Source organism: Centruroides vittatus, unplaced genomic scaffold, assembly GCF_030686945.1.
Source record: "Centruroides vittatus isolate TY-2023 unplaced genomic scaffold, ASM3068694v2 contig_630, whole genome shotgun sequence".
In the NCBI taxonomy this organism is placed as follows: Eukaryota; Metazoa; Arthropoda; class Arachnida; order Scorpiones; family Buthidae; genus Centruroides; species Centruroides vittatus.
The window spans coordinates 1,419,723-1,446,647 of NW_027122387.1; the positions used below are offsets into that span (position 1 = coordinate 1,419,723).

The window sequence follows — 26,925 nt, forward strand, 5'->3', positions numbered from 1 at the left end:
GTAGCAAATATAATACACCAAGAGCTTGCAAAGAAACACAAATTAGCAGACATCCACGAACCATATTACAAATACATTCCACAGACAGTATTGGAAAACAACACGCACAAAATGTACTACGACAGAGCCATAATCACAGATAAAACAATTTACCACAACAGACCAGACATCACACTCATTGACAAACACAATAAAATCACATACATTATAGACATATCCATTCCAAACACTCACAATATACAAAACGCATGCACTGAAAAAATTAGCAAGTACACAGAACTCGCCCAGGAAATAAGGCATCTGTGGAGGATGGATAGGGTGCTTATTGTACCTGTTGTTCTCTCCTCTACAGGTGTCATACCACACACACTACACAAAAGCCTGGGCACATTACAATTGAATAGAAACACATACATCACACTACAGAAGGCCACTATATTGAATACATGTCATATTGTGAGAAAATTCTTGAATACAGACACACACACTGATACACTTTAATTTCTGTTTTGGTTACTATGCCTTGACTTTGGTCCGGCATAGTACACAGCCACCGGTGTTAACCGAGTATATTTCACTTAACCCAACATAATAATAATAATAATAATAATAATAATGTGTTCTGTTTTAGATTCATAAATTTGTTCGATTTAATTATTTATAAAAATTTTTCTGCTTTTTTTGTGAACAGATGAGAAGATATATAATTTTCTAATTAAAAGAAAAATATGTTTAATCAGGAAATTTCAGTTACATAATTTAATTAACATGTTTTTATTAAAGCATAAAAATAATATAAAATAAAATTTATTATTCATTATTTATGCTTCAAATAAAGTATTTTAAGTCATATGTTTGACTGAAGAATTTTCAAGACAGGATTAAATTATATATAACATTATTGCATCTAGCTTATTTTATTTATTAAATAACTATTTAAATAAAATTTATAAATACGTTTGAACATATTTTATATACCAAATTTTATGAGAAAACACTAGGAGAGGCCAATATAAGTAAAGAAATTTTAAGAACTAGTTGTTAGAAAATATATGTTATAATTAAGTTAAAGGAAAGATTAACAAGGAAAGTACTCAAGAAATTAATCAAATTTTTAAAAGTTAAGGTATTAATTTGAAAGATTATATCTCACTTTACTTCTTACCAATTTCTTGTTCTGAGGTATACTAAATTCTGAGATTTAAGGATTGGAAATTGTGGTATAGAACCATAAATGGATAACTATGAAATTGTTTCTAATTTCAACTTAAATTGTCAACTAGGACTTAACTATTATTAGGACTTATTATACTGGATAATTGTTCTGCAAATTAAGTAAACAAAGTCAGAAAAACAGTCTTTATTTATCACCTGAACACATACACGATATCTTTGTGTTTTGGACCTGTTGGCCCCTCATCAGCAGGTCTTCGACTGACATGTTCTAAAAAATTGAATAAAAAAGTATGAAATTGTTATTTTCAGAAAATGTAATCATTTATGTAATCATTTGGAATTTTACGTACCTACGTATGATTCCAAATAGAACATATTGAATATAATAGAAATACTCTGTTATTGAAAAACTGCAAAATTTAAAGTTAGCCATTTATGGTTCTATACTCAAGAAATATATATTTTGTTCAAATTCAAAAATGGCTGACTCAAAGGTTGAGAATTTTATGGCTTATGAACTTGGTACTGACAATTATATTATATTATATGGTCATGAATAATTTATTTATTTGTAGAACTGTACTATATAACAAGAATTATTCTGCAATATCATAGGGGTAAAAAAGATAGAACTCTTCAAGGGCCTCTTATGTACATATATATATTTTCCAACCCTTTAAACTCAAAAACCCCTCAGGTTGGAAAGTTGGTACCAATATTTAGGAGTATGTAGGTAGGAAGTAATCTGTCAGATAAATGTCTTAATTTCTAGAACTTTGATTAATTTCTTAGATATTACTACCCTTGTAAATGCTAGTAGAATGTAGACTGGAAGATTAGAGTAACAAAATCTTACTTCACTTAAATGAGACAAAACATTGTGACAATGACAATAATGGTAGCCTCTTAAACTGGATGTCTAATCACTATAACATCATAAATACTTTTAAAATCTAGGCCAACATTTAATCGAAGATGAGAAATATATATATACTGAAAAATATTTTTGATCCTAATTGGATCTTCTTTAGATTAGAAATATTCTAACCATGGAATGCTTAGAAGAATGTGATACAAATTTAAACTTGAAAATTTCACATAAAGTGTAGAAAATTATACAAATGATGATAATTATGTTAATATAAATTTGTTAATAGCAAACACAAGAAAAAATAAATAAATAAAAATATGCAAAAACTCAAAACAATATAATGCATGTCTGAAAAAGTTTTATTTTCAGACATGCTACTGGATTATCCCGCATTATGTAACTACTGGATTATTCCAGCTTATTGTAAAAATTTTGCCATGTGTACAATAGACTTTTTTCTTCTTTGAAGTTTATGCACGTGCCTTTAATTTTTGATTTGTGAATTTCGAGTACTTCCAGTATTCTGAGGTGGTTGGTACACTGGGAATGCCTGATTATTTTTGACCTGATGATCTGATTAGGATCGAAAACATTTGTTAGTGTGTCTATATATATTTTTTTATTGAATGTTAGACTGGATTTTAAAGGTATTTGTGATGTTATAATGACAATAATTTTACAGTATGAGAAAATAGCAGTTAAATTAATCACCAACACTTCGAATAGAATGTAAAATGTATTATTATACACTATGAAATAGAATGTATTATTAATATATTTATATAAAGTAAATATATATTTGATATAAATTACAAGAATCTAACATTTACATAAAATTTTAAATTTTCCTGACAACAGAATGTTCTCTTCTCTGTATATACAATCAATTTCAGCAGAATGTGCCAGTATGCCTTTCCAGCATATAGCATAAAAAGTTTTGATAGCCTGTATGGTACTGTACTGTACATAGTATCTACCAGCAGTTGCTCAGGAAAAAAAATTCTATATGTTCTATTCACCATATATTTATATTGGGAGTATCTTTTTTAGAAAAAGAGCATTGTCTTTTTTTAATTTTACATATTGTTTAGTGAAATAAAATCTATTAAAGGCTAATCACATGCAGCAGTTTTATTAAAATATTTTAAATAATTATTATTATATTTATAAATAGTAAAAAATTAAATTTGTTTATTATTCAACATTCAATAGTTTAAAAGTTATAATAAAAATTACTTAATAAGGAAATTTTATATATTTTATATTATATATTTTTAATAAAATTATATTAGACACTATATAACATATTTTTATGATTTTTTAAAATTATTACTAATATTTAATGACAATTGCAATTTTAAAAATAGAAGTTGATTGAGTTTTTGAGTAATGAAAAATGAAATAGTATAAAAAATTAATTAACATTGATTGACTATTACAGTGTTCATTGAATATTTTCTCTTAAGAAAATTTTAGATCATTTCAAGAAAAAAAACACTGTTTGATGAAATTATTGTTTTAAATAATTAGCATTTAAAATTTATTTAATAATTAAGCTTAAATTATTAAATGTGAGTAAAATTATTAGAATTTTATTGGGCTGCAATTTGAAAAAATTGTAGACCTATAAATTCCCACTGTCTGTCCATCCTTCCTTAATCTCAAGAACAGTTAGATAGATGAAAGCCAAGACCAGTTATGGAAAGCTTAAATTAAAGGACGGGGGGTCCCGATTAACTACATGCGAACTTCTGACGGAAACTGGAAGTCATGTTATTTCAATTCAAAAATTTCCCCTGAAAGGAGTTAGATACATGACCAGCATATATTTTATATTAAATATGATTAGGAATTGCAGCCCAGCATTGTGACAATGTCACAATAAATATTTGCTCATTGTATGTTAGTAACTAATACTCAATATCTATTTAAATATAAGTTATTACTACTTTTACCATAATTAATAGCTAATAGTGGATGTTAAGAAGTTATCTTACTAAAAACATGAATATATTGTGAGAATGCAACAATTGAAGTTGTTGGTAAATGTAATTTCAATGTGTATATCATATTGTGTTGCGATTTTATAAAGTTTTTCTGTTGCATAACAAAAGATTGGTGGTGCTTACGACAAACTCTTAGTGAGCTGTTAGTCATGGTGACCTCGTTTTACTCCCACTTTCTAATACTGTTCCTTTAAACAAGTTGTGTAATCTTTTGTGCAATCTTTGTTCATTGTGATGTAACTGGTTAAACTAGTAAAACTGGTTATGTGAACAATTTCCGACAAGTTTAACTTACTTGCACTGGAAGTAACCAAATTGTTTGTATGTTTGTATTAAACAATGTATTTTTAAAATTTAATTTTTACATTACAATAGTCTTTAAAACTGAATTTTTTATATATTAAAGAAATAATCATGTAATTCAAGGATATCTAACTTGTTTGATGTGGCAGGCAATACCAAATGAGTTAGATACTCAGTTATATTGGTATCTTAAGCAAACTGCATAAATTAGTGAGTGGTATTTTCTTAAAGATACTCAGAATAAATCTGTGGCGTGGAAGAATAAGGGCTAATGTCATAGACACATTTGCCTTTGATATTGGCCCTTATTCTTCCAAGTTGCAGAAATGATAGTTAAATATTTTAGATACATTACTTAATGTATAAATTATTTGCAGTAACAATATTTTCTACATACAAAAGAAATATTTCATCAAGATAGAAAATAGTCCAAGCTTTACATAAATTTTAAATAATCATTCCAATTAAGAAATGAAATATCATAATCAGTTATGACTTATTTTTATTTTATGGTGGCTTTACCTCTAGTTTACTGGCATCTTATTACCTGAACAAAAGCATCAGAATTTGAAATAATGACTACATATGTTGTCGAAAAGTTGATCACAGAATTTAAACATTTATTAGTATTATGAACAAAATTGAGTATTATTTTTTGTTAAAGAAAATATCTGTTTATAAGCACTTACATATTTAATGTACTTTTATGTTACCAAGTATGCCCTAAATTATTGAACATTGTATTTTTTACATCAGCTAATTATACAAATCAGACAAATTAATTTAATGTATAATTCTAAGAAACAAGTATAGGATTTTTCATTTAAAATAAATGTACTGAAATCAAAAATTTAGTAGGAAGAAACAAATAATAAACTGAATGAAATACGAAAACTTAATAAACTGAACAAATATTTTTGATGGTTTTAAACCAACATCTTCAGGTTAAGTTACAACAGCATTCTGTTATAACTTAACCTGAAAATGAGATAGAACATAATTTTTGAATAGAAAGAAATACAGTTTCATTGGTCAGCAAAGAGCATGTTATTGATTATTAATGCAATTATTAATTATTATTATTAATGCAATGATTATTTTAAAAGTATTTCAAATATTGATTTCAAGCTGTAGAGAAAATGTCTGCATCTCCATATTTTATGGCTGCATTTCTAGTGTAAGTCTTATAAATTTATAGTTTCTAAAGATGTTTTAAAAGGACCCAGTCTGAACAGGAAGTAGTATATAAGTTTCACCAAGATACATTTGTACATCATTTTTGGAAGCAAACACAACCAGGACAGTGGAAGGTAGTCTTCTTTGACAAAATATAAAAGCTCCTTAATGTGTGTGTTCAGTGAATGTGCAGTTACTCCTAAGTACACCCACTCTCTGGCAAAAAGCTGTATTGTAATTATTACAGAACATTTTTCATGCTAGATATTGTATGGTATTGATAAAGGATAATAAGTAGGTTTGATACCGAGTGTGAAACTTGATTTTCAATATATTTTTCTTTTTTTTAAGATAGTGCTTTTTGCCCTGGAGACAGTAGATGATATTCAAGTAATATCGAGTTCTTTATGGAAAGATGTCGTTTAATTTAGATCATCAGTTGGATACATGAGTATACATTAATATCATATATTGTTATCAATTACATTTTTTTAAATTCATTGTTTCTTATATATCTTTATAGTACACTTTTTATTGTGTTTTACTGTTGTTTTTTCCCTAATGTTATATTGTATATTTGCTATATTTTATTTTATCATTTGGATTTGTTCCATAGGAAGGTATTTATTATCCAAGAGAAATTGCTTTATTATAAGAAAAAGTAAAAAAAGACAAATAAAATAAGATTTATCAATAATAGCTTTAACCAATAATTCAACAAAAACTTTTTATGTTGGCAAACATTCTTATCTTTAAATTCAACCATTCTTACTCTACATCATTCTATTATAGATTGCATTTAGGTTTAGTATTTTGTGTTCTTTGTTTTGCGATCATGTTGTTCATAAATTGTTTCACATAATTTCAGTTTTACTAGCAAACATTGTTTAATTGGTTACGTTATTCTGCACAATACCCTAAATTTAAGATATATTTGGTATTTCTAAGTTAACTAACATTTTTAGAATCTCGCTCTAAATGTAAGTGAACTTGAAATTAAAGTTTACAATACAGTATACTCTAGTTAAAGGAAACTTTCTTAATTCAAAATTCTTGCTAACTTGAATTTTATTTTTGTCTCAATTTATCTCCCATAGAATCAATGCATTCAGTGTTTTTATAAGACAAAGTAGTTTTGAGATCTCATTTAACTAATTTGAAGTTTAAGATCCTAAGACTTTATTCCATGTCTGATTATGTGCAGGAGATTGACAATATTATCACAAAGTTGAAGATTGATATCAGTATGTAGAATTATGCTTTTTTTAGTAATAACACGAAATTCAAAATTTTAACAATGATTTTGTACCTAAAGTAACAATCTTAAATGCAAATTGACAAATCAAATATTAGCACTTTAAATTTTTAAAATTTCAAAATGTAACAAACCTATGTTTATATGCATATATATATCACTAAGTCCAATGTATTGATAATAAACCAAATGATTGCCATAATTAATCTTGCTATTTTTTGCTACTATTAACAATTAGATATTAAGTAATTTATGCCAAAGTGGATCATTTTAAAGGCTGTGGCTGTAGTAGTCAACTCCAGTCGTCTCTGTGAATAACCATGGATGGTTATATCAAGAATTAAATATGCCTGAAAATGAAGACTTACTCAGAGGTCTGGGTGGAATAACTGGCAATGTGACTGCAAGGTAGGCGGGAGTTGTGTAGTCTCGAGTTAGAACAGAAAAGAAACTGTACATATGAGTATCCAGATACTAAAAAGTACATGCTGAAAACAAAAATATTCTTATTGGTGAAACTTGTTAGAAGAAAAGCTGAATAATTTGGACAACATTTGAGAGATTTTTTAACAATTTTTAATAAAATCTATGGTGAAAGTACAGAAGTATGAGAGCAAGATTACATGAAATGGTTGAAAAGTTTGAGAAATTTATACAGAACTATAAACCAGGGCCCTTAGTCTCAGGTTTTTCATGTTGTACTGAAACTGATGTCATTGAACTCACTTGTGTTACTATGACTCACATAATTGGTAGTCTCGAGTTAGACCCATCGAGCGAACTCGAAAGGCAAGCAGAAATACATCATACTTACTTGGTTATGTATACTGTAGGATATGCACGTGGTGAGTGATTCACAATGGAATATAACACAAAATTATGTTCTCGTCACCCGTGTTTATTTACTTTGCAGGATTCCTTTACACTTCCAACACTCCTCGTTTTTACAATAATAACCCTTTCCACATATAATTCCGGCAGATGCTCGGATAGGATCGTTATGCGACCTCGCGACAAAAGAATATTCAACGCGTTACAAAATATAAGGACTAAGACTAATTACTTAAAACTACTTATATGACTAAAAAAGATAGGGAAGAAAAGATAGACAATAGGATAGTTGGAAGTATGATAGAAAAGAATGGGTACCCAAAGTGTCGACGATCTTGGGGTGATGGGTGCGAATACTAGATTGATAATTTTCAGTGTTGTTGATTTTGGACGTCTCTCCAATCCTCCCAATAAAGTTTTTCGAAGTTCCTATATCAGAATATACTTCGGATTTCTCACGAACGTTGGCTTAGGCTTACCGTCCTTTGTCCTCCAGTTGATGCTAGAACAACCTGGAGGTCTTCACAATACGTCCTGTCCCTTTGACATCTCAGTCAAAAAGTGACCTCTCCTCCTCCACTTAGCCCGCAGGCTACCACCTCTTCTTTGTATTCTAATTAGGTCACCCCCATTTGAACAGGGAAGGGTTAGGGAAAACAGAAGTTTCTAGAAAAAGATGGACAAAAGAACTAACGAAGAGGAAGAAAATGGACTAAATACTAAGAGTAATATATACAAAAATATACAAAATAAGGCGCACGGCCACAATTCCATTAAGCATGATGGGATTATTTACAATGCTTTTATTTATTCACAACTGGGTTTGTGACTATAATGATTTGACTAATCAACTTAACCATAACAAGTTATAAACGAATCAACGTGAATTGAGTGTGTAGTGAGTATGGTACCGGTAAAGATCGGTCTCACAATTGGTGAGGGAAAGTAAGGGCCGTACAAGAAATAACACTCGAATACTAAGAAAGAAATACCAAACTTTATAAATATAAACAAAATCGTATAACAGTCAAAATCACTAGTATACTAATTACAAAAATAAACAAAAACCTGCTTATTCTAACAGTATATATACATTATGTAACAATGATGCGTACATGCTGGATGGACTAAATACGTTGAATATCGTTCGTTCAGAACAAGGACCTCCCAACAGGTACGGCGTACTACAAACTCTTATAGGTTGTCCTCCTTATCGTAATTCTCACAGCAACCTTGATTACACTATGGGTAGGCTCGCCTTGTGGATGCACACGGATTTTCTCACGACCTCAGTTCAGCCACTATCCGTCCTTCCCCGCTTACCTCCTTTGTCCAAGCTTACTCACTCCTGTATCCGTCCGCTGGCGTGTTTTCACTCTTACCTTGGCGAAGTCCCAAGAAGCAAAAAGTCCAGCTGCATGTTCGACACACCTTTTTATAACTCTTCGCCATCCGAGGCTTTTGGCCAGTCACGTGAGGTTGCCAACCCCCAGACCAACGAGTGTTTGCCGAAGATGGAGGTACGCGGCAACGGAAAGTTTTATACAAAAATAACGCGACAAATGTAAGAAACCAGCGCAAGGCTGATCCCGATACACGCGAGAAAAACAAAGAAAAAAAAAACGTACATATACAAAATAGTGACGGAGCACTACAAGTGGCTCACTTGCCAAATGGTTTGGTAGTCATTGATTTCCATGGACACAAAAAGTTGATAGAGTCAAATGTTTAAATGACACCAAGCACCAGGGACAGATCTTGGTAAAAGTTTCTGATGTGTCATGGAGACACGGGTTTATATCTGTCTTGTTTCATGATCATCTGTTTTGATTGGTCTTCGTTTCACTCCTGATTGGTTTTATTTGTTTCTAAGGAAAATTTGAGACCAGCTTGGATATAGACAATGTTGATGTCACCGCTTAACTTGATGTTGAATTTCAATCCCAACCTGAGATGGTTAATCTTAGGACTGACTTTGGTCATATCAGTTCCTCTGTCATGTAATCTTAAACAAATATATTTTGTTTTTTTTTTATAATCTCTTTCTTCATTTCAATTCAAAAATTTTGCCTAAATTTTGATGAAGAGTTCAGATTCTGTCCAGAGCCTCATAATAATATGGCTACTATTTAATTATTAAATATTATAGCCCAATACAATCCAGCAGATAATTTGGCATCAATGTCTTGTTATTTTGTCCATATACATATTTATTGTAAATTTTGACATTAAAAAATAACAAAATATAATGTATTTAAGTCTAACTATATTGTTGAATTGCAATATTTATGATCTTATTAAAATAATGGTAGTTTCTGTAACACAAAATTTTGTTAACTTAAAATTTTTTTTGTCCCTTCCACTTCAAGTTACCAAGAGTCTATTGTAATAATTTATCATCTAATATTTGTATTATTAAGTAAATTTGATCTTATTGATATTATAGAGTTTTTACTTGTGAAAAATCACAATTAAATGTTTATCATCTTTTTTTTGTCAATACTTTAGGATTATCCCACTCAAATACTAATATGACTCTATTAAACATGTCCTTTGTCACTTGTTTTGGTACCTTTCTTAAGATCTATAACAAGAAATTATTAATGCAATTTTTTTAAGTTTATTACAAAAGTTTGATTTAATGAATATTATGTTGCTAATTTTCTCAATCTTAAATTTTCAAAATAAAAAAATTCATTGTACTTAAACTGTAAATACTTCACATGCTTTTGCTCCACTTTTAATTCCAATGAACATAAATCAGAGCATTTTCAAGTTTTCAAACAAGAAATTTTAAAATTCTTTAAAACTGAAAAAAATTTTAGTTTTTGCATTTTAATAAAACAAGGATTTTAATTAATATAATGTCTTGAGGTTATTTAAATTCTGATAACAGTATTTGCATGTAGTTGTATAAGGCTAAATAAATACCAATTATAAGATTATGAGTTGTTAAATTTAAATCATCATAAAATATTTTCAATATGTTTTAGATATATCTGATATATAATTTCCTTAAGACAATACAGTAATTTAATTAATACCAAGTTATTAATTTAAACCGAACATTAATATTTTTGTTAAAATTATTTACTTATTAAAACAATTTAGCATTGTAAGCAAGAATATCACTATCCTGTGATAAATTTTAATGATAATTTTTTTAGTACTGTATAATTAAATTTAGAAAATTATAGAAATCCATTGGCATAGAGAGGATTTGTTCTTTAAATGTTGCTCATATTCTGGTTGCATTGCTAGTTGTTATCTGAATACACTGAATTGGAATAGTATATATATATATATATATTTAAATATAATAGGAATTAGGATGGTATAAGTAGTATGATATATTCTATCCTGCAGGATGATATGAACTTGTACCAAAGTGGATGCTGGAGTTTTTCTTTGGCTATATTATTGAATTGAAATATTTATGATATCATTAAAATAATGGTTGTTTCTATAACTCATTCTGTTTCTGTAACTGGGATCAGGGATCTATTCACCAAATATTCATTTGACAAGCTGAATAGCTTTCTGTCAAATAATTATTTGGTTTAATTTTTAAAATAATGCAGCTAAGTATGCTTCTAACCACAACTGCCATTTTTCTCAAACTAATATCACAAATTATAGTTTTGTAAAATCTAGTTATCTCTAAATAAGATAGCAAAGAAAGGGATAGGTAAAGAGATAGCTTTACTTTTATTTTTTTTACATAGTCATAGTATTTAAATGATGAAATTTCAATAATATAGTGAATTCAATTAAAAATGTTTTTTTGTGTTTGGAATATTAGAAGCTGGTAAATTTTTGTCCGGCGTAGCCATACTTACATTCTTCTTTGACTACACCTAATTACTAATTATGTATATACGTAGATACATAATTAGTAATTAGGTGCAGTCAAAGAAGAATGTAAGTATAGCTACGCCGGCCAAAAATTATTGAAAATTGATTCCGAAGATTTGTAGGAACAAAGCTAAATTGAATTTCTTAATGGAATGCAGAAACTGCAACATAGTCCCTATGTCAATATGGAGAATACGCTTACCACACAGTTGTGAGTCTCTCACCCCAAAATTAAGAATAATATGCTTAAGAAAAGCTATTTGTACTACACGACGTAGATACATAATAAGCTGGTAAAGCAAGATTTCGCTGATTTAAGAGTCAGATTTGGTAATGCTAGGAATAGATTAACTCTTCCTTGTGTCACCATTTCATGTTTGTAAAAACATGAATTTGCATATGTCAATCACGCATAAAATTTTTGTTTATCTTAACGAATTTTGATTTGAACTGCAATAGCATAACTGATAATGTATTCATATTTTGATAGTTATGGATTTTAATCTCATGCCATGTTTTTTAAAATTTTTCTAAATTTAATTAAATTATCTTAATTTATTTAATCATTCAAGTTATCACCAGATAATGGCACATCTATCTACAATGCTAAATTGGTACATAAATTAGCTATCAATAATGCAATATAATTTCTATGAAATATTAACTTACATAGTTTAAGTGATATTCTAAAAGTAAAAGATCATAAAAATATGTTATCTTACTAGTGTTTTATGATTTTAAAGTATATATAATTGAAACCAGTTTGACTCTCTTATCAAATTTAAGTTTAAGTTATTGGATTATTATCAGGCTGCATTAAGCCAGTTTTGATGATAATTAATTAAAATTGGTTTTAATATATAAAAAATAATTCAGTAATTTAGGCTTATATTTTGAATTCAAAATAATGTGATGTTTAAAATTGTTAATACTTTGTTAATTAAATATTTTAGCTTGGTCTTTTGGAAAACTTACATTTGATATATTTACAAAATCGGACACGATGTTATATATTTTTAAGTTCTTATATTGTTGTTATGTGTATATTATCAACTGTCAAATTTGAATATATCACATGCTTTAATATTTTCTTGAATAAAATCTACAATTTAGTTAACAATTTAGTTTACAATTTAGACTGTATGACCTTCCATATAGATCTGCAGAAGCTTGTTAATCTAGCACCTATGGGACTGGGTTGATTAATGCCAGATAAACAAATTTCTACTGTACATTATTACATAAATTTATATTAGGAACTATTAAGCCCCACTATTTAATGTCAGGAATTTTATTTCAATGATTTTTACATGTTCACAAATTAATACTTTGACAGTTGATTATCTAATTATTTAAAGATAAACAATAAACACTATTAAATGATAAAATTTAATAATTATTGTTAATTTTGCATTAGTTAATAATTATAATTATAATAACTAATTCAAAATAAAAATGTATAATTATATAATTATCATTTTACTTTTCTAAGAATTTCTTCAAAGATCCCTGGAATACATTTGATTTAATAACTGTCATTGGAAGTGTGGTGGATGCAGTTCTTTCAGAGGTATGAGTGTATTTCAAAATAAATTTTTTTTAACTTTCAAATATTTGTAAAAATTATATTGTTTTAAATAAACATGTTGTGAAGTGAATGAGCGAGATATGTAGACAAAGAAATAAAAATAAAATGAAATTTATTATTTCGTTCGATGCAATACAGGATTCTTTGAGGATGCCAACTAACACCTCTCCCACCGCACAAGTAATCACACGAAAAATGGTACAAAATCAATTCCCAACAAAAATTCCACATTACAACCTCTACCCGAATCAATCATCTAAAATTATACATGAGTTACAGCTAGGTGCTTATGACTAATTATAACTAGTAAACTAAGAAGATTAATTAGAAAAATTGAAAAATAAGAGTAAGGGACAGAAAAGAGGGTACCCACAACCTGGTGCGATGTTCTAGTTGCAATGATATCGTGGAATGAGATTTCTTACTGAACCGACTTCTATCACTCTCTTAAAATCAGTTCGAAAGGCTGATAACGTTTTCTAATTCTCACAATCAATTCTTTTCTCTCTTTAAGTTCTTGTCTCTACCATGCGAGGCTAAAATGCACTGGAGAGACCATATTTCATCATCTAACCTCCTCAAGATTCTGCTCCAGAATGAGCCACGTGTTCACCTTCTCGCCCTCAGGGTTGCATTCCCCTCTTTTGTTCTAAGGGATTAGTCGCCCACATACCAAAGAAAGAGGGTTAAACAAGAACGTTCCAGGAAGAATAGACAGATAGGAAGGAAAACAGGGAATATACAATTTTAAAGTAATATAAATTTATACCTAAACACCTACTCAAAAACTTTCAAATAGTGCAGCCAAACTTTGGCTGCACTATTTAAAGGTTTTCGAGTAGGTGTTTAGTTATTATATTATGCAGTCCCAGAAGAATTATAAATTTATACAAAATATACATTGGAAATATGGCGTGTAGCCACAATATAAACTAACTAATCAGATATTATTATAATTCAATTAATTAATTTAATTTAAATTGATAAATAATAAACTGCTTTATTGGAGCCCACTTTACATCAATAATAATCCAAATATTATCTGTTTTTAGAGAAGACACTCACAAAAATAAAATAGCATAAATATATGTATGTATAGTATTAATTTAATTTTGTATATATGTCACATTTTTTTCACAAAGATTAATTTTTTAGTTGCAGTTGTGTACTTTAATAAAAGATGCACACAGAGAGTTTTCTCTTTCAAAACCAATGGTCAACTAACTTTATTTCTCTTTGTTCTTGCCTAAGCAAGGACTCACATATTGTTACCATTAAGTTAATTATAATCATATGTACAGAACAAATCACTAGAACAACACAAATGATATAAAACAAATATAATATATATTTAATTTATATGTACTTATGGTATTAATGTAATGTTATAATACTTAATAACATCAATGCTCTATATATAGAAATATATAGTTTCAAAATTTTTGGTTTATCAAGTCCTGAGATACAATGAAAATAGATGCCAACACAGAATTTTTTTGAGGAGATTTACATATTTGGGCTCCTGGAGTGTCAAAACATCAAATGTTGCAAAAAAAAAAAAAAAACTGAGAGGTTCAGAATTATCTAACATACTTTTCTTATGCAACGTTCTGAAACATGTGGGAAAGTAAAAGTATATCATATTTTAAACTAATATAAAGTTGTAGATTTACTTATTAATACTATATCTATAAATATATTTATCTATGAAAGGAAAATAAAATTTTAATTAATATTTGTTTACAAATAATTATAATTTCATCTAAATTTCTTTAATTTTGTGTGTTTTTCTTAGACTGGAAGTGTGTCAAAACAATTCAGTGTTGGATTTTTAAGATTATTTCGTGCTGCCAGACTAATAAAACTTTTAAGACAAGGTTATACGATACGAATATTACTTTGGACATTTGTTCAATCTATCAAAGTAAGTTATGTAATTTTTTTTTTTGATATAGTGCATAATATTTTGTAAAATGATTTATGCTCACATAAAATTTAGACATTATAGTTCCTATATTTAATAAGTTGGGGACTTTCTTAAGCAATCTGCAAAACTTTCTATTATTGTAATTCAGTGAATAAATTTTACACTAGTATTATTGGAAAAAGTTATTTCTGATAATTTCTATCTCAATTCATCAAAAAAATGACATAAAGAGAGGTAACAAAAAAAAAAATTGTAATAATTTGTAAAGTATGATTGGATGAAGGTGTTATGTAAGGTGACCAGATTTTAACATTGGTGAAGCAGGACAAAATTGATGGGGGTGGTGTTCTATAAAAGTGAGGCAGTACGGTCCACGAATGAAACGTACAGAAAGGACTCTGAAATGACTACAATAATAGACAATGTCCCTTTATTTCACTTAGAACAAATAAGGAATCCCAACTGATTTTTAATGACTTACAATTCGAGGTGTTTCTCTGTCCCTAAACAAAGCACAATGATGTGTTATTTTTCTAGCATGTAACAATCAGTCCCTTGTAATCGCGTGACTAACCTAACTTAAATTTAGCTTAAATCTAACTTAATATTAATGAAAATAAGGAAGATAGGATAGCGGGAAGGTAGAAAAAATGAAGGGATGATTCACCCGGGGTTTTCTCTTTCTTCGGCAGATACGTACTTTGTGTAGAATCTGGGTTCGACGATAGTGGCTTTCGTCTTCACTATCCTTTCTTTTCTCAATAATCGGGGTTCTCCAATATGCCAGTCTCTATATTTTGGTTCCTCACTAGACTATCGCAAACTTCTTTTCCCTCTCGGAAATCACGATCGAGCCTCTCTCTTTTCGTCCGACTCTCTTCGTGTCTAGTCGAAAAGTGACCCTTCTCTTAACCACTCTTTTCCCCAGGCCACACTACCTGCTATTGTCTCTACCGATTCTCAGAACAGCTAATCCAGCCCCAAGGCGATAACGGTCATCTTGGAAAGTTTAAGAAATAATAGACAATGGAAAAAGAGGAAATTGCAAAAATAAGATAGGATTATAACTATATACAATAAAATATATATATATACAATATGGCCAACGGTCACAGGGGAGTAGTTGTCTTGTTGAAAAAAATTGTTCTGGAACAACCAAATTTTATTATCAAAGAATGCAAAAATTGTATCGTATTATATTTTTTTAATAAACATTTGTAAATTGTAAATTTCAACATATGTAAAATTTATAATAGTATATATTTATTATATTTGTAAATCTTTAAAAATCTTTAAAATTGTCATAAAGTACCTATGACAAACTATATTTTAACTATTATTTTAACCCTCCTGTATTTCTTTCTAAATAATAGTAATAATAATAGTAATAATAATAACAACAACAACAACTTGTATTACTTTTCCTCTGAATTTGCCTTGAGTGTCACTTTATTATTGTAATTTTTTTATTATATAATACTGTCATAACCAAAACCTGCAGTTCCCAGCCCCACTGCTAGCAATAGAATGATACAAACCAATGTGCTTACTTTCACTAGTTGTTATCTTTCTAAGGTGGCGACAGATGAGAGCTCTGCGCCATGTAATATGCAACAAATAAAACGTTTGCTCATTTGGAAAGCCTGTGAACACACGCTGCTCTATTGCTGCAACTGTGTGCCCCAAACCATTTTCTCTCGGTTTTTCCACAAACGCAAAGGGTTTTGTTGGTGCAGCATTCTTTATTTCCGATGCTCAAGCACACCTTGGTACTAATACGTGTGATACAAAATTATCTTTACGAATCTTAAACATAAGACATAAGTTTATGGCACATAATTGACAAAAACTTAATCTTTCCAAAACTCTGGACTCTTTAAAATGCCGCAGTACATGGGACAAATTGTTAAAAATCAGGACTGTCCAGCTAAAAGCGGGACATCTGGTCACCTAAGTATTATGTTATGATCATTTAAAACCCAATTTTTCTGCATGGATGGTGTATGCATTTCTTTCTCTTATACCACCAACAAAAGTCTCAGAAATTATATGATACTGTAACACTATTATGAGTATATTTACACCAAAATAAGGACACAATAAAAACTTGAACATCAATTTACTCAAAATTTTGATTACATAACATAACACCTTCATCCACTCACGTCTTCAATTATTTTATTTATTAAGCATTAAAATAATGAAATGAATTATTTTATATATCATTGTTTCATTTCAGTAAAAATTTTGTCGGTAAAAAAATTTGTTTGATTAAACAAAATACACGTGGATTTATTTCAGTGTAATTTAGATATTTCAAAATATAATTAATATAAGAAATAATTCATTTAACCTATATTATATAGACTTAATGATTAAATCTTATAAATTTTAAATAATTTATGTAAAAGTCAGAAATTATAACCAAAACTTACTTTATACATTTAGTTATTTATTCTGAATGCATTTTATGCACTTCCCTAGTCTTGATATTTGGAAATTATATACTTCTTACTATATAATGATATTATTCAAATAAAATTTTCTGATTTACTTTTCTAGGCACTGCCATATGTATGCTTGTTGATAGGCATGCTGTTTTTCATCTATGCCATCATTGGCATGCAGGTAGGTGTGTTTATTAATAATAAGTCGCATCGTCCATCTTTTGATGTTATTCGGTAATAGACAGCCGCATGGCATACCAATTGTATTTAGATTGACAGAAAGAAAAGGTCTGTGGTAGCATATGGTGATACTGCACAATGCCAATACATCTGCGTGTTAGCACGTGGCTGTTGAGCACGTGTATTTATGAAATCTTCATCGTGTTTCCTTGGTCCTTTGTCCAATCATATCTGTAGTGGACATTCAGGTAGTGGACCAGTGAAGAGTAGATGGAAAATATACATATTTAGATCATATTCATCCTTGATAACTTTGTTTTTTCCCCTTTTTGTTCTTCTGTTAATGTTAGATACTTTTCAGAAATTGAAAATTCAAAGAAATTAATATTCTTTAATATTCAGGGTACATAATTTTATTTCAAAAATTTCGTTTACTTTTATTTATGAATTATTGATTTATTAAAACCATACAGACATTATTATGAGAAATCTTGCTAGAATTTATTTATTTATTTTTTTTAGATTATTGTAACATTATTTTAAGAAATTGTTCAAACTATATTTGAAAATATAATTTACTTTTATTTTTTGCACCATAATGATTAAAAATCCAAATTAGCACTGCTTCTTGTTAAATAATCAAGGATTTATTTAAAATGATAATGTTTGCAGTTTTTAATTGCTTTTGTCAGTCATTTCTTCCATAATTAAGTTTTTCTAGTTTTAATAAGAAAGATTGGTTTTTTTTTTTTTTTTTGAGATATCATTGATCTTGATATCTTTAATTATGTGAAGATAATTATTAGTTTTAGATAAAATAATGTCTAAGATCTTAAAAGAACATATAGTTTTGTAAATCATTTTTTTTAAGATATAATTCTCCTGGCATAAAAAATTTTTTAAAGATTTTGTAGTCACTTCAAATCTTATTTATAAATATAAACATAATTTATAATTAAGAATTGAAGCAATTTATTTTTTTTATTAAATAAGTACAGAGAGTAAGTTAAAAATCTGTTTCCAAGAATAATAATGTATTTTATCAAATTTTTTTTTAATAATATTTGTATTTATCATCAGGATATATTGTTGAAGTTAAACTTTTATTTGTATATTTAGGTAATATGAATAAAAACATGCTAATTCAGTGGCTTTTATCATATCTATTATTTATATTACCCAAAAAAGCAAGCCTTATCATCAAACAATTACTACTGCCAACATTAAAGCAGCAGTAAAAAAACAAAAAATAAATAAACAAAATTAAACAAATTTAAATCTTCTACCAGTTTATTTTTATTAATAAGAACTATGGTAGCAACAAGAAACTGATAAAATATAAAAACTTAAACACAAAGTATATAAACTGATTATTGAAACTTTTTGCTGCTCTAAAAGCTTGAGTGACTTAAAAATAACTGCCTAGGCAGATACTATGTTATATAATATAAACTAAACTGAAGAAAATAAAATTTAAAGAACATAAACTTAAAAAACATATCTCTTGTTTTATAAACTATCACTGCCATAGTCTGATGAGGTATTAGTATGTTTGATGTTAATAATACTGTCAAAAAAAGTTCATTATTCATTTATTTTTATGATAGAACTATATCAGCAAAATTATATTTGCTGCTATAATTATATCATGATTCATCAATTTATTCTCATATAGAATACTTGACCATCAATCAAACCAATTGGCTTTACAACAAATGAAATTTATAATTTTTGCTTATACATTTAGTTTAAACATTTAAAAAATTTAAAAAGTAGTATTAGAAATGAATTAAAAAACGTTAATAAAAATTGGCAAGTTTTTAAATTTTATTTTTAATTTGAAATGAATTTTTCAGTTAGTTCATCATATATAAAACATGATATTCACACATTAGTTTAAGATAATTTCAGGAATAACTTACAAAAAGAGTTAGAATGATTTCTCAAACAATTTTTCACACAAATAACTAATTTAATTTAAATTACAGTTTCTTTTCAAATCAAAAACTGTAACATGCTTCTTGGTTTTGATTTTAATTAGTGTTATAGCTTACTTTTATAAGTCTCTCTAATTCTCTAGTAACTCTCTAGAGGCATGTTCTTACAGTTTTAATGACTTCAAAAGGCAAACTGTTGTTTCTATCTAATGTAACTTTTATCAGAATAATTTTCTTTCTAGTTTCATTATTATATTAATTCTCCACTAATTGAATTGTTTTTGTCATTTATGTGTAGGTAGAAATAAATTCAAGTTTTATTTTTTGGTGATATCTTATGTCCTGTTTTTTTATTGTATTATTGATATATTTTTTTTATTCAAAAAATTTTCTTATCATCTATGTTTTTTTAATGATTGTTGATTATTGAATTAATTAATTTAATTAATTAATTAATCAACAATGTTCATAATATAAAAGTTTTTTACATTATTATAGTTATATTATTTTAAACTGATACATTTAAAAAATCATGGCTATATTTATCTTAAACTACATCTAATTTAAGTCAAGTAATGTAAATCATAAACTACATTTTTTTTAATATGACTTGTATATACTGTATTGTAAAAGTCTAAAAAAAAGAAACAAGATTATCAAAGACAATACAAAAAAATTATGCACTGGTAATGAAATTTTTTCCAATTAATATAACAAACAGAATTACATTATTTTTAATATGACCCTTCAGCCAAATTGCCATCTATTTATATTTCCAACATCTTATACACCCATTCTCTGTTTAATAACTAAAATATATGAAAGTCTAGATATGAATAATTACTGCTTTAATGACAAAGTTTTTGATAAATTAATCTTCTTATCACCAAAAACCCACTCATGTTTTTTTTTAGAGTACAAAAAAATGAAATCCACTATTAAATATTTGTCATGGATTATTATTCAAAGTATTGAAGAAACTGGATAAGTTTCTTATTTAATAATATAATTATATATTTGCATCATAAGTTATAGTTATTTAAGCTAAGAATTGATGCTTTATTTTATTAGTTTACATGTAGTTCATTTACAAAACATTTGTAAAAAAAAAAAAAGAAACAAATTGTGATGATGACTTATATTATAGAGAAAGATACACAGAATAGTTATAGATATAAATCAATAACTGTTTAAAATTTTACATCTGAAACAAATTACATTTGAATGCATTCCAGACTGTGTGAATTTTTTGATAGCATAGGCCAAACGAACTGCCAACTTATATCAGGCTAGAATATGACTACTGTTAATAATTAAATACTAAGTAATTTTGTCTACAGGTTGACACTTAAACCACATTTCTTGATAAATTTAGAATACATAAATTAATAATTAATATTTAATTTAAAATTTCTAAATTATTTATAATTATTAAATTTATCAAGAGATGGTGGTATGACACCTACCATTAAGCAAAATTACTTGTATTCAATTATCAATAGTAGCCATATCCTAGCCTGATATCAATTGGCATTTATCAAATAATTGGGTTATTGGTTGTTTGTATTTGCTTATTTAAACAATTATAAAAATCATTTCATTTAATAAATTTGCCTTTTTTCTTTTATTTTCAAAATAATATATATTGTAAAAATGGAGACATATCAGTTATAAAATGTTTGGAACATTTCAACAAACTATTCAATAATTTTAATGTTTTGTTGATTATAGCAGTTCATGAATTTATATGAATTTTATCTATAAAAAAAAATTTGGTAGAATTTATATTTGTACCAGTTCTCATTAATATAAAAACAGTTATAAATATACATTGTAAGAATGTTTTGCTCAAATTATAGTTTATTACAACCATGATTTGAACAAATATCTTAAATATTTATTTTCTTAAATGATATACCTCTATATAACTAACTTAGATGTTCTGTAGCTCTCCTTTTTGTAGCATATGCTCAACTAAAGGCTCATTGGAAACTAATCTATAAAAACAAACATATTAAATAATTTATATATTAAAATTTGGGATACGTAATTTCAAAAAATCACTGAAAATTTTCTAGGTTATAAGGCTAAACTTACGATGTAATAATTACAGAATTAGTCTTATTTAGCCTAATTATAATAATACACAGATTTTCACCAGTCTTTAATAATTTAATGTTATTTAGATTTCTATATTTAGAATAAATCAAATGCTAATGCTACTTGTTATATTATTTCAGCTAAATATTGCATAAAGTTTTAAATCTAATAGTTATTAATTCTTGAAAATAAAGTTCTAAAGTGATATTGCTTATGCTTTAGTTAAGCAGGATTATATTTTCCTCTATCTATTGTATTTATAAGATCTATATTAAAAAAATTTTAAGTTATGAAAAATTAAGGATGCACATTACAATGGGATAATCAACTTTTTTAATTTTTATTTAAAAATATAAATTAAAATTCATCATATGATAAAATTATAAATGAACTGAGATTGTCAACAATTTCAATATGTTTTTTAAAATCTATACTTAATGTATTTGGCTCAATTTTGTTGCTCATACTCCTTTGATTCACCTGCAGATTTCAAAATATGAAACAAGTTTCATAAATGAGAATTTGTAAATTTCCAAATATCAATGAGTATCCAACTTTTCCACTTTATACTAAACAAGGTTTTGGTTTATTGACAGATGGGTTGAATTACTGTAATTTATTATTATTAAACATTGTATAAGCCATTTTGATTGTTAGTATCCACTCTAAATATTCACTTGTTTCACTACAACTGCATGTAATAAGTAGATGTTATCATGTCTGCCATTTACATTATAAAAAGATAAAATTAACAAAAGAATAAAGAAAATTAATAAAAGTTAAATAGGTGTAAAAGTTAAAAACTTATTTTAAGCTTATGTAGAGTGAATTTCTATTATAACATTATTAATAAAAAACTATGTTAGAATTTTTATAAATTTGATAAGATGATATCAGGAAACATAAAAGTTGGAACTTTTATGTTTCCCAATTTCCAACGATTTGTTATAAATTCAGAGTCAAGTTTAGTAAAGGACAAAAATGTAAAACTTCATTACTACATAATAAAACAGACAGAAAAATCAATTACTAATTAAGAATGATTTAAACTTATATTTAACAGTAATAAAGACTTAATTATTGTATGGAAAATTATGCTTATAATATAAAATAACAGTGCAGACCACAGTAAAAATATAAAATGAATGATTTAAAATTGTTCAAATTGTATTAGACAAATAACAATACATCCTGATGATGATGAAAAAAATTATAAGTTACAAAGAAATCTTTTACATTTTTAATAATGAAAGCAATTTCAATTTAAATAAATTCTTTGATTATTCAACAAGAAGCAGTTCAATTTCATGAGGGTTATGCTTATAAAGTCTATTAAAAAATTGTCTTGATAATTTTATTCAACAAAAAAATAACATAATCATTCCATTGAATGTTGCTAATACATTATTTAAATTATGAAATGTAAATGATATTTGTAAGAAAAAATACTAATTATTTCATACATTTTTAAAATCAGAGATTTGACTTGAAAATGTTATAGTTTTGCTTTTATAAGATTATTTAAAATTAATGTTTTGAATTTAAATATACTGTTTTCTTCCTTTTTTTTATATAAAAGTCAAAATTTAGTAGTTATATTTCCATAAAAAACACAAAAAAATGATAATTTTTATTTAAATAAATGGCAGTCATGAGTATTAATAATTCTTTTTATATAAATTATTCATTGTTAAGTAAGTAAAAGTATACTAGATAACAATTACATTTTTCAAAATGTATGTTTGTTATATATCTGTTAGTACATATAATTTATTTTTGTTATTCTTACTTTGCGTAAATTTGCATGCTTCTTTTTTTAACAGAAAATAAATTTTAAAATATGTTGTTGATTATAAGCTTGTTATTTTTCAAAAATTTTTAAACAAAAACTATTATTTCAAGTTTTTTTTTTGTATTATTTTTTTTACATAATGTAGCCAACCCATTAAAAATCAAATAGTTTTAGAAATAATTTAAGCCTTTTAATCTTTGTTCAAAAAACTTTACAACAATTTTGAAATCTGGATATGTATTTTTTTGCTTAACCATCCCACATGTATCTTATGGAAAAGAATGAATTTAAACAATACGCCATATACAAGGTGTGGCAAAAGTCAGGTTACATAGGAGGAATGCAGGAGTTTTTTACAAGAATCATTTCCAAGGAAGTGGATAAGATTTAACAAATCTATTGAATGTTTATCTAGGTTGCCGGATTTAACCCATTTACATTATTTCTTATGAACCCACCTTAAACCTGTGGTTCATGTCAAGCAACTTAGTACAATACAAAATCAAAAGAATAACACCACATCCAAATTTGAAATTATTAGAGGAAATGTTATTCTATATAGAAATATTCAAAGGTGATGTTTTAACAAGTAAAGAAGTATTTAGAAGAAAATGACAGTCAATTCAAACATTTAATGTAAGTTATATAACAGACTATCTGCAGGACCTGTCTTTTGCCACAATCTGTATATGCTGAGCTATAGAATTCTGAAATTAAAATTATTTAACTACTAACTTTTTACTGATTAATTTTACTGAAATTAAAAGAAAACCAAACAATTTAAATATCTATTTTACAGAATTACAGTACAAAATACATTAAAAATATTCTTAAATAAACATTAAAATATATAGATAAACAGAACTATGAACTTATAAAAGAATAAAAATCAAAAGTAGAATACTACTGGATAAATATTGTACTAGTGAAACTGTGAATATTTAATAATGGAGACTAATAATTGAAAGATGACTTAAACCTTCAACTGAAAAAAAAACAAAGAATGCTTGAAGAATTAGAAATAGCAAATCAATTAAATTTTGCAAAAGTGTACAAAATTCTATTTGGACAATAGTAACATTAGAGAACAGATAAATACTATACAGTAGTGATGCCACGAATAGTGATTTTGCCGAATACCGAATATTCGGCTACGTTCTCAGCCAAAGCGCCGAATGTTCGGCAAAATATGTGTACGTTTCGCGGGTGACAGGTTACGACCTGTCTTATTGCCGTGGGTGCGGTAGTGACACCGTGGGCGCATTTGTTTTATTTGCAAGTAGATCGTGTCACGACACACACTATGTTCATTGTTACATTGTTACATTATGTTACTAATAGTCTTGAAACCCAAGTTGAGCTTGAATCACAGTTCAACTTTGATGAGAATCACAAATATTTGGTTGCCACTTTTCTTGACCCGCATTTCAAAACTAGTTTCCTGGGATGGGTTCAAATGAAAAGAGCAAAACAAAAAGTTTTTTAAGAAACTCTGAAAATTAGTTGTGATGAGTCTACTAGTACCAATGATGATTTTTCTCCATTTTGTAAGAAAACAAATATCAATGAAAATGATAAAACCATTGAAATACACGACAGTTTCTGGAACTGTTTTGAGGAAGTCGCTACAGAAAATATGCAAAATGATGAGGATGTGTAGAAGAAAAGTGCTATTGCAAATGAGATTGATTTTTATATGAAAACTGTTCACCTAGATCAGACGGCAGACCTTTACAAGTGGTGGTCAGCAAACACAAAACAGTATCCAAGCCTGACAGAATTTGCTAAGATTGATTTATCGTCTCCTGGCAGTAGTGTATGTAGTGAGAGGCTATTTTCAGAAGCAAGGTATAGTTTATAAGGAAAAGCGCAATCGTTTGCTATCAACAAATGCTGAAATAATTGTTTTCATTTATCACAACTTACCACTGATACATTTTAAGTATTAAATGTAATAATTTGTGATTAAAATAAATACATTTTTGAGTAATGTGTGAGCTTTTTTCCATGATTTGGTATTTGCTATTCAGCCGAATGTTGCATACTATTCGGCCGAATACCGAATATTAAAAAAAGTAGCCGAATAGGCCGAATACCAAATAGTAGCCGAATATTCGTGGCATCACTACTATACAGAGTTTAGAACAATCTTGTTTAAAATATTTTATGACTTAATGTGAAAGTTTAGATAATTTTTTAAATAGAACTTAAATGAAAATTCAATTACATTATTAATTTAATTTTAAATTAAAATTTAAGATCTAAATATAGAATTTAAAGTTCAATTAAATGCACTCAATCTTTATTAAAGTTGAATTAACTTTATTTTATATAGATATCACTACAAATATCAATAGAAAACTAATAGAACTTTTTATTGATATTTTTTATTGCTCTATTATTTCAATACAAACAGACAAATTTTTTGTTCTTTATTAGTATAGATAATAATGACTATATAAAATGAAATCAATTGTAACTTCTACTAATAAAGATTCATTGTAATGAATCTTTATTAGTAGAAGTAAATCTTTAAAACCTTGAATTCTATGTTTATATATTATATTTCAAATTAAATTAATAGACTACAAAATTTCATTTACTAATTCTATTAGAAATTTAGATTGAATTGGTTTTTCCATGTTAAATCAATATAAAACTTTTATAGAAAAAAATTCAAAGAACATAAATACAGTAGACCCCCCTATAACACGGTAGATACGTTCCATGTTATATGAGTCACTTAAATACATGAGCCAATCACAGCCCGGCACGTGTGCAGTTTAGGGGCTATGGCTGTTTGAAAGGTTTTCTTCCATAAAATTAATCGATTCTAGACTAATTTGACTCAACATTTCCAAATCACGTATAATTTTTGGGAATAATCCATATAAACTATGCTATAAACAAAAAAATTGTAGGATTATTTACCAAGTGTGCACCGTTCGACGACGCCATTGCTTAAGTTTGTTATTGTCGTGGAGCGGCTCGTCGAATGGCGGGCACATGTTTTCCTGATCAGCGAATTTTTCGCAGAAAAATAACTTAACTTTGGAGACATCATTAACAAAAATATAATTTTTATGGCCATTAAATAATAAATGATTTTTAGTAGGTCCGCTGCTCGTTTAAACTCAATGGTTTGTGCAATGTCCGCTATTGGTCCAGATTCAACCAGTCCTGTTGCGACACGAGTCAGCGATGATGTTTTACTGTGTTATACGAGTCTCTTTTAGTGTGTTATACAAACACGATCACAATTTTTTTGCTGTGTTATACAAATCCGTGTTATAGGGAGGTCTACTGTATTATTTTATTAAAGAAATAATTAAAACAGGATAACTTAAAAATGTATTGATAATAAAAGTTGTAGGAAGAAAAAAATTATCTATCGTTAATGTTGGTAGGGTTGCAACTTTCAGAGTAACAAATTCCAAACAGTGTAAAAAAACTCCAACTGGAAAAAGTGTTTAGCAAAAGA

General features: G+C 27.4%; 1 protein-coding gene and 1 long non-coding RNA gene across 2 annotated transcripts in view; one reads left to right on the top strand and one right to left on the bottom strand.

Annotated features, from left to right (window-relative positions):
- LOC136979676 (voltage-dependent calcium channel type A subunit alpha-1-like) overlaps window positions 1-26,925 on the top strand; it is a 445,853-nt gene that overhangs the window by 323,077 nt on the left and 95,851 nt on the right. Inside the window, exons 32-34 of the mRNA XM_067275717.1 lie at window positions 12,966-13,043; window positions 14,857-14,985; window positions 17,551-17,616. Of these exons, the coding sequence (XP_067131818.1) occupies window positions 12,966-13,043; window positions 14,857-14,985; window positions 17,551-17,616 (273 nt within the window). The remainder of the gene's footprint in view (window positions 1-12,965; window positions 13,044-14,856; window positions 14,986-17,550; window positions 17,617-26,925) is intronic.
- On the bottom strand, window positions 1,346-4,088 carry LOC136979684 (uncharacterized). Its single transcript, XR_010881423.1, has 2 exons — window positions 4,045-4,088; window positions 1,346-1,444 (listed from the first exon to the last, which is right to left on the bottom strand). It is a non-coding gene; the product is annotated as an uncharacterized lncRNA (long non-coding RNA).